At 37.1% G+C, this 16,430-nt stretch overlaps 2 protein-coding genes across 3 annotated transcripts in view; both read right to left on the minus strand.

Moving 5' to 3' along the window:
- LOC130838798 (zinc finger protein 420-like) overlaps nt 1-16,430 on the minus strand; it is a 60,851-nt gene that overhangs the window by 18,711 nt on the left and 25,710 nt on the right. For both annotated transcript variants that reach the window (XM_057712368.1, XM_057712369.1), the window contains 3 exons: nt 14,506-14,632; nt 14,163-14,258; nt 5,784-8,016 (listed from right to left, as the gene is read on the minus strand). In XM_057712368.1, coding sequence (XP_057568351.1) covers nt 6,407-8,016; nt 14,163-14,258; nt 14,506-14,632 — 1,833 coding nt within the window. In that variant the 3' untranslated portion in view covers nt 5,784-6,406. Of the gene's footprint in view, nt 8,017-14,162; nt 14,259-14,505; nt 14,633-16,430 lie in introns of those variants that run through there.
- LOC130838821 (zinc finger protein 345) overlaps nt 7,894-16,430 on the minus strand; it is a 41,171-nt gene continuing 32,634 nt past the window's right edge. The window contains exon 3 of the transcript XR_009049722.1: nt 7,894-8,016. The gene's annotated coding sequence lies outside the window, so the exon portion shown is untranslated. The remainder of the gene's footprint in view (nt 8,017-16,430) is intronic.

The following is a 16,430-nucleotide window of genomic DNA, read 5'->3' on the forward strand; positions in this document are numbered from 1 at the left end:
CAGTTCCAATATTAACAATCACAGAGTCCATAATGCAGATTGAAGGAGTCTGTCTTGCAGTGGTTAGTGGACATTGCTAATACCTTCTCAGCATCCCATTGCATTCTGAAAATCAGAGCCAATTTGCCTTCACAAGTTCTAATTACCTTTATTTTATCATGTTGTCACAGGCTACCTAAATTCTTCACAATTCATCATTAGTGAATAGGCTGAGACCTAAAAAGGCTGAAATATTACCAGAGGTCTCCTGATAACATTACACTGATGGCATTATTCTGATTGGAAGGGTTAAGGACAGCATACAGACTGTCTTTCATAAGATGAGTCAATGTCTGAACCAGAGCTGGAGGATTAAGATCCCAGTAAGATACAGGGGCTAACCACTGAAGTAAGATTCTTGGGAACCATATGGGCTGATGCCCAGAGGAAAAGCCCTGAGATTTTTTTAAAGAAAAACTATTGACCTTAATAGCTCCAGCAAACAAAAAAGAGGCACAACATCTGATAGGCGCGTTTGGGTGTTGGAGGCACTTCATACTTCACATGAGGATCCTCCTAACTCATTATATAAAATCATTCAAAAGGGGCACTGTCCAATAACGGGGCCTAGAAACTATCCAACAAGCTGTACAGGCTGCCCTTCCATTCTGGCCAGCAGCCCTAACAAGTCTTTTGAGCCACAAGTGTCAGCAACTGACATTTATGCAGACCAGAGCTTGTGGCAATAAGATGTGGCCACAGGGCAATGGCATCCCCTTGGGTTTTGGACATTGCACATGTCTGACACCATCAACAAGTATATTGTCTCCTAGGGCTGCCACAACAAAGTACCACAAACTAGGGGGTTTAAAACGACAGAAATATATTGTCTTATAGTTCTGAAGCCCAGAAGTCTGAAATCAAGGTGTTGGCCTCTCTCTGAAGGCTCTAGGGGAGAATCTTTCTTTGCTTTTTCCTTGTTTCTGGTGGATTCTGGCAATTCTTGGCATTCCTTAGCCTGTAGACAGATCATTCCAATCTCTGGCTCTGTCATCACATGGTGTTCTCTTCATATGGCTGTGTCTCTGTGTCCAAATTTGCCTTTTTTAAAAATAAGGACAACATTCATATTGCATTTAGGGCCTACCCTAATACAGTATAACCTCATCTTAACTTGATTATATCTGCAAAGACTGTATTCCCAAATAAGCCATGAATTTGGAGGGGACACTATTCAAGCCAATACAAAAAAATACCCCATTTCAGAGACAATTACTGGCTTGTTATTAGTCACTGGATACTGAGACACTAACAAACCAATAGCAGGTTGTGTTACACAAACATCCCTACCATGAGTTAGAAATGTGAACACCAACAAAGTGAGTATTGCACAACAAGCATCCATTATTAAGTGGAAGTGGAATATCCAGAAAAGTAGCAAACTCATCATTCATGACATCTCACATCTACGTGAATAAGTGACTAGTCATTCTCCAGATGCAGTGATGTCAGATGCAGTGTCTGTGCTAGCACCTTGAGCTTCTAAGGCGCTTCAATACACTAAGATTCCTGAGTATTCCTGGGCCTGGTTCATGGACATATCAGCTAAGTTAAAAACAGATGGGATGTACTAGACCACTGCTGCTGTGTAGCCTCAAAGAAAAATGCTTAAAGTCGTGCATGGAAAAGAGAACTCTGCTTAATGGGAAGAGTTGCAAGCTGCATACTTCCCCTGGAAGATATCCCTTAAAATGCACCTTGTTACGTTTTCACTAACTCATGGGCAGGAGCCAGTGGACTGGCGATGTGGTGTTGTGCCTGGCATTGGATTAAGTTTCAGCCTCTGTGAAGATGAAGCATTAAGGCAACAGATTGCACAAGACCGACAGCCCCTGGTTGTGACCACGTAGATGCCCATGGAAAAGGACCTCATGAGGATCAAGTGTCAACAACTGACAATATGCAGACTGGAGCCTATGGCAAAAAATGTGTTCACTATGCAGTGACATCCCCTTAGGTTTTGGACACATACCTGACACTGTCAACCCCTATATTAGTTTCCTAGGGCTACCACAACAAAGTACCACAAACTACGTGGATTAAAACAACAGAAATTTATTGCAATGGAATCTATGAGATGATCAGATAAGGACCCAGGTAAGTGCCATAGCCATCTGGATTCACAACCACACGTGTATAGATAATTCATCTATAATTCAGGACTGAGCCCCAAAATGAAGCTTAGTGATTCCAGCACAGGAGGTCAAGAAGGCCCAGCAAATATGCCTAGGCTGTCAGCCATGCGGTTGAATAGCAAAGAGAACTTGGGGACACATAGCTAGGGGTACCAGACCTGGCTAGTCCTGGAAAATAGACCATATAGGCTCTCTGTGTTCCACCCAAAGGTACTACTGGGAACTGACTGCAATAGACACCCTTTTAGGGTATATATAGCACTGCCATCCTGTCTATACAGCAGATGGGTCTGTACTATTCAAAGACTCTTAGAAGGAATAGTATGGTCATCTAAGCTATAGATGTGTTACATTGTTATCTACTTGGATTCCCTGAACATATCCAATAAGACAATTATTCCACCTTATAACAAAAAACATGCTGCAGCAGGCAGCTACCTGGGATATTCACTGGACCTTTCATGCCCCATATTATATGCAAGCAGCAAGTGCCATTGAAAGATGGAAAATGGAAAGATGGAGAAACAGAAAAAGATAATTGGACAACTAAGCTCCCAGTGGATTACACACTTAAGACAGGCAGTTTGGGCACTAAATGTGGCAATTCTCCCAAAATGATACCTGCCATTTAAATAGAATGTTTAATTATGAGGTTGGAGAGGAGGGAAGAGACCCAGACTGCTATCAAAAACCCAATCCACATAATTAACTTCCTACTCTACCTTTTTGCCCCTTCCACACAGACCCTTGGAGAAAAGGGGGCTGGGAAATTCTAACCTAGTACTTCTTTTGTGTCCTGGCTGTACTTGCTGAATTTACCAATTATAGATATTGGTGATCATGAATATGAGATGATGACTATTTTTACACTTTTAATTTTATTTTTAAGGGGAAAAATAATGTTTATCACCTTTAATCACCTATATGCTTGCCCAAATTCTGTTTTATAACCCCCCCAAAATCCTAAAAAGTGGAGGAATTTTAAATATTATTTGATTCATGTTAGCTAAGACAAGGACTGAGATTCAAAACCAGTTCTGTCTTGAGTTCAGAGCCTGTGCTATGCCTACTACACTAATATTTAAAAAAAAAACAAACCCATTTTATTAAGTACAATTGACATACAAAAAGCTGGTAATGCGTATACCTTGATGAGTTTGGAGATAAGTACACATCATGATCACCACAATCAATGCCGTAAACATATCCTTCACCTCCAAAAGTCTCCCCCCACCCTCTTTATTTGTTATTATTTTTTTGTTTGATAAGAACAGAAACTAAGATCTTCCCTCCTGGCACATGTTCAAGTATACAATACAGTGTTAACTATAGGCTGTACAGTAAACTCTAGGACTTATTCATCTTGTATAACTGAAACGTGAACCCTTTGACTTATACCTCCCCATTTCTCCCTCCCTAAGTTTTTATTTTTAAATAGACTAATAGCACCTTTCTCCAAGAGAGCTTGTGAGGAAAACATGAAATCTGACATGAAGTAAAGGTCCAGCAAGTCAGTACTAGCTGTCTCCCACAGCTTCCCAGCCCCTCCTGTTTTCTGAACTTGCCCTGGCCCTTAGCTGGGGCAAAATTGTGTGCCAAGACCCGTTGTAACTCTGCTCCTCACTTCAGGGCAGGGGCAAGCTAGACCCCTTCATGGTTCTCCTTGTCCCATCCCTTCCCTCATCTAACTTAAATTTTTTTTGTCCTTCCAGTTTTATTGAGCTATAATTGACATACAGCACTGTATAAGTTTAAGGTGTACAGCATAATATTTGACAATGAAATTACCACAATACGTTTAGTGAACATCCATCATCTCATATAGAGACAACAGGAAAAGAAAATGTTTTCCTTGTGATGAAAACTCTTAGGATTTATTCTCTTAACTTTCATATGTAACATACAGCAATATTAATTATATTAATCGTGTTGTATAACATCTCCAGTACTTATTTATCTTATAACTGTAAAATTGTACCTTTTGACCACTGTTATCCAGTTCCCTCTCATCCTACCCACTGTCTTGGGTGACCACACATCTGATCTCTTTTTCTATGAGTTTGTCTTTTTGTTGTTGTTGAAGTATAATAGACCTACAATACTATGTTAGTTACCGGTGCACAACATAGTGATTCGATATTTCTATACATTACAAAATGATCACCAAGAGGTGTGGACTCTTAAGGTGGTGCTGGCATGGCCCACACAACAGGAATGGAAGAGGTTCTAGGATAGTCAGGTATAGTCAGAAACTGCTGAGGCATCTAGGGATGAGTTATGCTATATGGTATCAATAAGTTATGGGGGATATTGGAAAGAGAATGAAGTGATTGCTGTAGGGACTGGTGGGGGACCAATCATATGGCTGTAGAAAAAGAGGAACAACCCTGATCATTGGGTATAGAACACTTTAGACCTTTTGAGGTGAGGGTGGAGGAAGGGGCCATTAATCTCTCTCAACTCTTATCTCTGTCCAGCACCTAGCCAATTTATCCCAAACTGTCACCATCACATCAACATAACTGTTAACCAACAAATAATCCTAATTAGAAACCTTCCAAGAGCTGCTGACTTCAGAAAGAAACAGCCTCCACTTGAAATAAGAGAATAAATTACCTTTCTTGACACTGATAGGATTTCCTTTAGCCTATTCTCAGACTCTTGTTTTTCAAACTATTGATTATTCTAAACTCTCCAGAATGGATGGTAATAGACAGTTGTCTTGCCCTGGACTTCCCACTGGCCAGTACAGGTGATGTATGTGTGCATACACTGCAAACATTGTTTGCCACACTTGGATCATTGAAACAGGGAAAGCAGAGAAACCCATTTTTCTTTGGAAAAAACGTATGTGGCTCTCTCAGGTTGATTCCAATGGCAGCTGGGACATATTTAGCTGACTTGACTCCAGACTGGGCCTATTAGAAGTCATAGTTGTGGTCGCTATGTTTCTTAAGACAATGGAATATATTTGGTCCAAGCCCCTATCTATGCAACTAATTAGTGTATCAGATGGGATAGCTTATGATCCTGAGAATTCTTAGCTTGGATACTGAAACGTTGGGACACTTCACAAAAGAGTACATTCACAAAAGAGTACATTCACAAAAGAGTACATTTAAATGGTGAAAAGTTTAGCTTATCTGTAATATTTTAAAAAATTTTTAAGTATAAGGCACCCATGGATAATTTCAGAAATAAAAAGTAAAGCAGACAAGTATACAAAATATATAAACAGGATATTGAAAGGAGTATTGTTTATAAAGGCAAAATTTAGAAAGTAAATATATTTTACCCATAGATTAGTAAAATAATAGTAGAGCCGCACAGATAAACACTAACTCCATTCAAGTAAGGATAATGATCTAACATTTACTGACTTGGAAACCTGTTCAGGATGTATTCTGTCACAGAAAATGTAGTTTATGAAATATTATATTTTCTTTAAAATTTTTCTGAAAGGACTTGTTTTGACAATGTGAGAGTGGTTATTATCATGGTTGATAGGATTAAAGGTTTCTTTTGTGCCTTCTGAATTCATCTGAAAAAATTACAATAAAATATAAATATTAAAAGGAACTCTTTTCAAAACAAAGTGGTATAGTTCTATTTATATAAAGATATATAAAAAGTAAAAATAAGACAAAAAGGTACAGGTCCAATTACAAATATATATGTATATACATATACATACACACATATATACATATGAATACTTAAATTGTTGCCCTGAAACTTAAGCTTATCTAAATAAGAATAAATCATCAAACCAGTAGGAAAAGCAACTAGAAAGAATAAGTAGTGATGGGTTCAGAATCTTGGAGAAAAAGAAGTCAATGCAGAACTGTAATGCACAACTAAAAATGAAATTAATATTGACCATAAATAATTAATTTTAATGATCAGTAAATATACATAGGACAAAAATACCTTAGAATTAAATTAGGAAAAATAAAATGAAATCCCACGGTTATTCCTTAATAAATTCTCTGTTGTTTAAGGTTGATCTGGAATAAAATTTTATTTTCCTCATTCACAGTTACAAATTCTGATATTAAATAAGGAATGAACTGTTGATGGTCTTCTGACATTTATTGTATTCTTAGGCATTTAGGTTGTAAAAAGCAAATAAAAGCCTCTTTATATTAATTATGGGATATCTCATCAGCAATGAAGTCCTATCTCAAATTAGGTAAAAATCCATACTTGAATGCCTTTCCCACAGATATCTTTCAGAGTTTCTTACCAGCATGACCTTTTTGATGTTGATTAAGATTTGAACTACGTACAAAAACCTTCCCACATTCATTGCATTCATAGAGTTTCTCACCGTTATGAATTCTCCGATGTTGGGAAAGGTCTGAGGAACAATGAAAGGCCTTTCTACATTCCTTACATTCAAAGGGTTTCTCACCAGTATGAATTCTCTGATGCCGGATAATGGCTGAGCTACTACTAAAGGTTTTCCCACATTCCTTACATTCATAGGGTTTCTCACCCATATGAATTCCCCAATGTTGGCTAAGGCCTGAAGGGTGATAAAAAGCCTTGCCACATTCTTTACACACATATGGTTTCTCACCAGTGTGAATTCTCTGATGTTCTGTAAGTATAGAACTGTTACGAAAGGTCTTTCCACATGCCATACAAACATAGGGCTTCTCACCTGTGTGAATTCTCTGATGTTCTATAAGTTTTGAACTGCTACAAAAGGCCTTTCCACAATCCTTACATTTATAGGGTTTTTCACCGGTATGAACGCTCTGATGTCGATTAAGGGCTGAACTACTTCTAAATGCCTTAGCACAATTTTTACATTCATAGGGCTTCTCATCAGTATGAATTCTATGATGTATAAAAAAATATGATGCAGTCTTAAAGGCCTTGCCACATTCCTTACATTCATAGGGTTTTTCACCAGTATGGATTCTCTGATGTCTTTTAAGATCTGAGGAATAATGAAAAGCTTTATCACACTCTTTACATAGATAAGGTTTCTCACCAGTGTGAATCCTCTGATGTTCTATAAGTATTGAACTGCTACGAAAGGCTTTTCCACATTCCTTACATATATATGGTTTCTCACTGGTATGAATTCTCTGATGCAGAATAATGGCTGATTTACTATTAAAGGTTTTTCCACATAACTTACATTGATAGGGTTTCGCACTGGTGTGAAGTCTCTGGGGAAAAATAAAGTCTGAGGAACAATGAAAAACTTTCCCACCTTCTTTAGCTAGACAGGGTTTCTCACGTGCGTGAATTCTCCGATGTGATTTAAATACTGAACTAGTACTAAAGACTTTTCCACATTCTTTACACTCATAGATTTTCTCTTCAGTATGAATGCTCTGGCGTTGTACACAGTCTAAGGCCCTACCACATTCCTTATGTTCATAGGTTTCACTAGGAAGCATGATCTGATGCTGAGTATGTTCTGAACCTCTATTAATGGTGTTCCCATATTCCTTATAGTTATTGAATTTCTTACCATTATCAATTCTCTGATGTGCAGTTAGTTGTAAGTCATGCACAAAAGTTTTCTCATAGTTTTTACATTCACAGGCTTTCTCTTCAATGTAAGCTTTTTGATATAGAGTAAAAGATGTGTGCTGACTGAAAGTGTGTATATTTTCATAGTTGAAAATAACTTGATTAAAATTTTTTTCATGAGATCCTTGTTTTTTCTCAGTCTTTCTTTTACATTCCCAATCATCTCTGTAATAGGAACACTCAAGTCCATGTTCTGTAAGACATCCCAATATAAACCACGGGGTTGATTCTATTTTATAAACTTCCTTCTTCAGAGATAATTTCTTGGTTTCACACCTAGATTCACAGTCTGAAAGAAAGCATAAAAGAAAACATTCACTTTTTTTTTCATTCACGATTTTTTTTCCTGGAAGATAGGAAACTTTTATGGTATCAAGAGAGGAATTAAACTGAAATTAATGTATATGAACATGAATGACTTATACAGTGATCAAATATACTTGTAGAATCTGATAAGTGGACAAAGTACATAAATTGATGGGAAGTCATACTGGATGATGAGGTGATTTGTCAAATATTAATGAGATCTACAGATACATATAATAAAAACACACAACTATGAAATGTTAACATGATGCTCTAAAAAAAAACAAAAGAAGATGGATCTACTATCCCCACTTTTCTTTAACATTTACTGGAAATTACAGGCACTGATGTGAGACTAAGACAAAAACTAAAAGAAAAAGAAGCAAAAGGTCTAGCCATTTAAAAACAAGAAAAAACTGACAAGACGTTTATCTGCAGGGAAACAACAAATTATGGAAGCTTTCTAAAAGGTAATATAAGGTGAAAAATCAAAAGACATATAAAAAGAGACATATAAACAGAGATATAAAAGAGAAAAAAAGTTTTAATTGCGTTTATCTTTTGGAATTTTGCCTGCTTAATTTTGGAATGAATTACTATGAGTGAGATAACTGATTAATGGAAAATTCATTTGTCATTTCCTAAATACTGCCAAATTCCTTTCCTATAAAGTTGTACATTCACTTAAGCAACATTTTAGTGCTACAGCTTCTCAACTACAGTATGCCAGCAAACTTTGGGATATTTGCCAATTTGATAGGTCTCTCAGTGTGTTTTTTTTTTATAGCTAACTTGGGTTTTTTTTTTAATATTTATTTATTTTATTTGGTTGCTCTGGGTCTTAGTTGTGGCTCGTGGGCTCCTTACTTGTGGCATGAAAACTCTTAGTTGCAGCATGCATGTGGGATCTACTTCCCAGACCAGGGATCGAACCCAGGCCCCCTGCATTGGGAGCATGGAGTCTTATCCACTGTGCCACCAGGGAAGTCCCTCAGTGTGGTTTTAATTAGCTTTTTTCTTTAATGAGCAAGGGTGAACATGTCCTTATGTGCTTTTGTGAATTTGCATTTGTTTTTTCATACCCAAATCTAAGACTCATCTAGAATTTAATCTGATACATCAATAAAGTGAAAGGGCAGCCCATAGAATGGAAGAAAATATTTGCAAGTCTTGTATATCTGATAAGGGATTAATATCCAGAAAACATAAACCACTCCTACAGCTCCACAACAAAACCCCAAACAACTCAATTTTAAAATGTGCAAAGGACCTGAGAATATTTTGGCAGTTCCTCAAAAAAGTTAAACATTGAGTTACCATATGACTCAGCAATTTCATTCCTAGGTATACATTCAAGTGAACTGAAAACATATACAATTGACCCTTCAACAACACGAGTTTGAATTGCACAGGTCCACTTATATGTGGGGTTTTTTCTTTCTTTTTTTTTTAAATTAATTAATTAATTTATTTATTTATTTATTGGCTGCAGTGGGTCTTCCTTGCTGCGCACAGACCTTCTCTAGTTATGGTGAGTGGGGGCTACTCCTCATTGTGGTGCACAGGCTTCTCATTGCCATGGCTTCTCTTGTTGCACAGCACAGGCTCTAGGCGCGCAGGTTTCAGTAGTTGTGGCACATGGGCTCAATAGTTGTGGCTCACAGGCTCTAGAGCACAAGCTCAGTAGTTGTGGCACATGGGCTTAGATGCTCTGTGGCATGTGGGATCCTCCTGGCCCAGGGATCGAACCCAGGTCCCTTTCATTGACAGGCAGATTCTTTTTTTTTTTTTCTTTAAGAACTTTTATTGACTTACAATAAACTGCATATATCCAAAGTGTACAATTTGATATTTTTTTCCTTATTAGCAATGTATATATGGCAATCCCAATCTCCCAATTCATCCCACTCCAACCCCCGCCCCTGCTTTACCCACTTGGTGTCCATATGTTTGTTCTCCATGTCTGTGTCTCTATCTCTGGGCAGGCAGATTCTTAACCACTGCACCACCAGGGAAGCCCCCACGTGGGTTTTTTTCAATAGTAAATTACTACAGTACTACACAGTCCATGGTTGTTTGAATCTATGGATGCAGAGGAACTGAGGATAGGGATGGCTGACTATGTTATACTTGGATTAACCCCCACTTTATTCAAGGGGCAATTGTAATCATACAAAAACTTGTTCATGAAAGTTCACAGCATAATCATTTGTAATAAGCCAAATGTGGAAATAATCTAATGTCTGTCAATTGATGAATGGATAAACTATGATGGAATTTATTTAGCCATAAAAAAGGAAGTAGTGATACATGCTACAATATGTCAACCTCAAGACATTATGTGAAAGAGCCAGTCACAAAGGCCACATGTTACATTATGCCATTTACACTGGCAGCCTATAGATACAGAAAGTAAATTAATGGTTGCCCAGGGTTGGGGAGAGAGGGTGAAAAAAGGTGAGTGACTTCTAATGGGTACAAAGTTTCTTTAGGGGATGTAGAAAATGTTTTAAAATTAGATGATGGTGATGGCAGCACAACTCTGTAAACACAATTAATAGCCATCTAATTGTATACCTTAACAGGGCACACTTTATTACATGTAAATTATAGCTCTAATAAAGCTATTTTTAAAAATAAATGTGTTTTTTTTTAAATATGTATACTTGTCATTCCCTAACACCATACACAAAAATAAACTCAAAATGGATTAAAGACCTAAATGTAAGGCCAGACACTATAAAACTCCTAGAGGAAAACATAGGAAGAACACTCTTCGACATAAATAACAGGAAGATCTTTTTTGATCCACCCCCTAGAGTAATGGAAATAAAAACAAAAATAAATAAGTGGGACCTAATGAAACTTCAAAGCTTCTGCACAGCAAAGGAAACTATAAGCAGATGAAAAGACAACCCTCAGAATGGGAGAAAATATTTGCAAACGAATCAACAGACAAAGGACTGATCTCCAAAATATATAAACAGTTCATCCAGCTCAATATCAAAAAAAACAACCCAATCAAAAAATGGCAGAAGACCTAAATAGGCATTTCTCCAAAAAAGACATACGGATGGCCAAGAGGCACGTGAAAAGCTGCTCAACATCACTAATTATTAGAGAAATGCAAATCAAAACTACACTGAGGTATCACCTCACACCGGTTAGAATAGGCATCATCAGAAAATCAACAAACAGTAAATGCTGGAGAGGGTGTGGAGAAAAGGGAAGGCTCTTGCACTGTTGGTGGGAATGTAAATTGATACAGCCACTATGGAGAACAGTATGCAGGTTCCTTGCAAAACTAAAAATAGAACTACTGTATGACCCAGCAATCCCACTACTGGGCATATACCCAGAGAACACCATAATTCAAAAAGTCACATGCACTCCAATGTTCATTGCAGCACTATTTACAATAGCCAGGACATGGAAGCAACCTAAATGTCCATCAACAGATGAATGGATAAAAAAGATGTGGTACATATATACAATGGAATATTACTCAGCTGTAAAAAGCAATGAAACTGGGACATCTGTAGAGACATGGATGGACTTGGAGACTGTCATACAGAGTGAAGTGAGTCAGAAAGAGAAAAACAAATACCGTATATTAACACATATATGCGGACTATAGAAAAATGGTACAAATCAACCGGTTTGCAAGGCGGAAATAGAGACACAGATGTAGAGAACAAACATATGGACACCAAGTGGGGAAAGTGGGGAGGGTTGGGGGGGAATGAATTGGGAGATTGTGATACCAAATTGTATGCTCTAAATATATGCAGTTTATTGTATGTTAACTGTATCTCAATAAAAGTTCTAAAAAAACTAACTAAATAAATAAATGTGGTTTTTTTTTAAATGTGTATACTTGTCATTTTACCATTCTTTGAACTTTTCTGGAGGTTTGAAATGTTGAAAAGACAAAAGTTGGAAAACAAACCATAAAAGTATACTTTTATCCAAATACAGATCAAAAGATGGTTTTTAAGTAAAGTACACATTCCTCATGAGGATGTAATAAAACTGCTCTCTTATTTATGCTAATTGTACTCACTCTTTATGATTCCATTCTATCATACAGCTTTAAATACTATCCATACACCCATGCCTTTCATATTTTCTCTCCAGCCTGTACTCCATTTGAAAAACCAGAAACATAAAACAACAACTCATACACTTTTATATTTGGATATCTAACAATCACCTCAAACCGAGCATGTCCAAAACCAAACTCTTAATTTAACAATATCTTTAAGTTAACTCAGTTCTTCAACTAGTCAAGCCAGAAAACTTGGGAATCATTGTCAGCTCTTCTCTTTCTCTTACAACCAACAATCAAAATATCAGCAAGATCAGCAAAATTTCTGGCTCTACTATCCAACCACTTTTCATCACTTGAATTGTTAATACATTGCTCACCTGGACACTGGTTCTTTGACCTCCCTGCTTCCACCTTGCACCTCCAATATTTTCATTACCCAGCAGCTCGGGTAATCCTTTTAAAGTATGAGTCAGTATATATTTGTTTTTATATATGTCACATTTTAGTCACAATAAGAACATCCTCATGATTAAAAAGCAATTACATAATCTGACCCATTCCAAAATCCACAGCTCTGATCACATTTCATATATTTCTTCCCTTCCCTCACTCTCTGAGCCATACTGGCCACCATGCTGTTCCTCAAACATAGTAATTCTGTTCCTGCTTCATGGCCTTTGTACCTACTATGCCTTTTTGCCTGAAATTCCCTCTTCCCAGATAACCACATGGATTTCACTATCTAATACATGCTAGTTGAATGAAAGAACACACCTGTCTGGCTCTCCTCCTTCACTCCAATCTCTCCTTGCCTGCACGTGCCCTTTATCTCCAGTTCACTATACAGAGGTGACAACAATCATCCCAATGCTCCAGTTATTACATTTCTGTGGGGCTACAATGGACTGGACATTTATGTCCCCCCAAAATACATATTTTGAAATTCTAACCCCTAAGATGATAGTATTAGGAGGTGGGGCTTTCAGGAGGTGATTGGGTCATGAGGGCAGAGCCCTCATGAATGGGGTTAGTGCCCTTATATATAAAAGACCCCAGAGAGATCCCCCTTCTTCCATGTGAGATTACAATGAGAAGATGATAGAATATGAGGAAGTCTATCATACACTGAACCTTCTGGTGCCTTGATCTTGAACTTCCCAGCCTCCAAAACTGTGAGAAATCAGTTTTTGTTGTTTATAAGCCACCAAGTCTCTGGTATTTTTGTTATAGCAGCCCAAACGGATTAAGACAGGGGCTTTCCACTCTTCTATCTTTAGCTCTTTAGGTGCCCTATTGAATTCCTCCTGTAGTTGATTCTACTTTAAAAAATTATTTATGGACTTGTTCCTAGGTTCCCTAGTCTATAAACTTCTCTTTTTTTAATTTTTATTTTTTATTTATTTGAGGATTTTCTTTTTTATTAACATATAGTTGCTGTACAATATTATATGTTACAGGTGTACAATATGATGATTCATAATTTTTAAAAGTTATACTCCATTTATAAAATATTGGCTATATTCGCTATGCTGTACTATATATCCTGTAGCTTATCTTATAACCAATAGTTTGTACCTCTTATTTCCTGTAAATTTCTTAATAACTTTTATAATTTTTTCATTGTCTAGTAAATATCTTGTACCAATTAAAGAATCAGTAACGGTTGGAAGAATAAATGAATAAATAAGTAAAATAATGAATTAACAAGAAAACTGGTTCAGGGAAGAAATGTCTCAAAATTTTAAGAAAAAGTGACACATACAAATCTAAATGCACAAGAAAAGTAACTGTGTAAGAATGGTCTTCAAACTAAAGGTAGAAATTGGTTACTGAAGAGGAACAAGGGTTGTACTTCCCACTTTGAAATGGGAAGGATGCACGAGAAGAGACGCATGGACAGTGAGAGGTAGAGGTAGAGGTAGGGACGTCTGATAGTTTGGTGCAGAGGTCTTACTTTTCTCTACAAGTTTTGACTATTAATGGAAACTTCCTAGAAAACATCTCAGAGTTGTTTCCTCCATAAGCAGCTAGGTTACATCCTTTAATGCCCTCTCCTTGCCTGACCATCCCTCACTTACCTGGAAGCAAGTCCCTTGTCACCTCTCTGCCAACCATCCAGGGCTCTTCCCCTTGCTCCAATAAGGACACCACATCTGGCTTAGGAATGGAGAGTCCTGCTCTCAAGAGAAATGGTACACAGTTTTGCTATAGGAGGCTTAGAATTCAACATCAAAGAGAGGTCACTATTTAGAGAAGATGGAGCTTCGGCCTCACCCTCAATGGAGCTACACATTTTCAACTCTACAATGCTCAAGCCTTTTCCTTGGGAACGGGAAAAAGAAATGTACAGTATATTTGAAAGAAGCACAGAGAAGCAAATATTCCAGAGGGAAGGCTGAATTTAGATACAGGTGTGCTTACCAACAGAGACCAGGTTGTTATAATTTTCCAAAATCACATTTCTGTACAAATCCCTCTGATCAGAATCCAGGCATTCCCACTCCTCCTGAGAAAAGTCTATAGACACATCCTTGAAAAACACCAATCCCTGAAACAATAAATCCATGTATGAAGGATATAATAAAAGCAAATGCTTTTAAGATGGGAGGAGAGAAGAAAAAGGTAAAAATACAGGTGATAAAGACAGTGTTTATAGGAAGTGACACACAGAACAAATAGGCTGGGTCTGGAGGCCTGGAAGTCAATATGATTTAATTTATGTCCTCAAAAATTCCATTTCCTGAAGATAGATCAAACTATCTGTTCACAGTGGGATATTTCCAGTACCCAACCAGGTTTGGGTTGTACAAAGGCTAGCTAAGTGGAGCTGCTCTACTATGTGAAACAGTCAAGTCATCATCTAGTCTAGTAATGCCTGGTATATAATCAATTATCAGTAAATGGTAGTTCCCGCCACCTACTTTACTCATTTAGCCTTAAGGAAGAAAAAGTGACCAACTCTACAAAATATCTTAGAGTAAAATTTGAGAATAAAAGTGATAAAGAGAAGATCCTTAAAAAAAGTTGACAGAAAAAACAGGTCATATATAAAGTATCAGGAATCAGAAATGCAATGAACTTCTAAATAGCACTATTGGAATCAAGAAAACATTATAAACATATGCCTAGAGGAGAGTTTCTCAGCCTTGGCAATGTCAATATTTGGGGCTGGATAATTCTTTATTGCAGGGTTGGGGCTGTTCTATGCATTGTTTGTTGATATACAGCACCAACGCTGACCTCTACTAGATGCTAGTATTACTCCCCTCTCCCAGATATGACAACCAGAAATATCTCTAGACATTGCCAAATATCCACCCCCAGGGGGATAAGGTAGGGACAAAACTGTCCCTGGTTGAGAACCGGTTTAGAGTCTAGATTAGCAAGGGCACAAAATAGTTACCTCCCACTTCTAGGCATCTTTGCTTAGAAGTAACTGGTTGTGCTCTATAAAAGCTATAGAGTAAACCATGAAAGAAATATGTTAGGTATCCATATATGGGTAAATAAGGGTCACAGGAGAAAGAGGACAGGAGGTTCCAATGTAACTGTGAAAGAAAAGTACCAGGATGGCAGCTGTGTAGCAAGCCAGAAGAACAAGCAATTGAGACAGAAGCAGTAAAACAAAGGAAACCAGAAGAGGGTATTGAAGAAATAAATGACTGATGTTTATGACAATTTGGAAAATGTTATTGATAGTCATGTGACAGTGATGTTTGCACATTTTGATGGATTAGCAATACAAATGTGGAAAACTTAACAAATAAGTTTAGTACAGGAAAAAATATTATAGTAGAAATAAGCCTGCTTAGTATACTAATTGGTTGGGATATAATATTTACATATTAGTAACTATATACACACTATAGAGTTAACTAAAAATCATGTTAGAAACATTTTGGGGGAAGTGTGGGAAAAGGCTCTTTCCATTCCAACACACAGGGAAGCCAAAGAATGATTACTAAACTTGATTATTCGACAGAGTAAAATAAGAATAACTGGAAACACTACAAGGATAAATACCAAAGGCAGTTAGTTGAGTCTTTTGACAGGAACTAGGTCATATGGCAAGGCCCTGCTACTTTAATTAAAAGCATCATATTTCTATTTGAATCATTAATACTTAAATTTTGGTATGAGTTTAAAAATCTCTTTTTAAATAAACAGAATCTGCACATAAGTTAAGAATTTTTTCAAGATGCAGGTTCATTCTTATACCACTTGGTAACATAAAGGGATTTATTTTTTTTATGCGAAAATTCTTTAATAAACACCATTTTTATTGGAAGCATTATTATCCATCATATGGAATCAACTGACTTAATCTTCCTTCTCATGTTGATCAT

This window comes from Hippopotamus amphibius, chromosome 16 (assembly GCF_030028045.1).
Source record: "Hippopotamus amphibius kiboko isolate mHipAmp2 chromosome 16, mHipAmp2.hap2, whole genome shotgun sequence".
In the NCBI taxonomy this organism is placed as follows: domain Eukaryota; kingdom Metazoa; phylum Chordata; class Mammalia; order Artiodactyla; family Hippopotamidae; genus Hippopotamus; species Hippopotamus amphibius.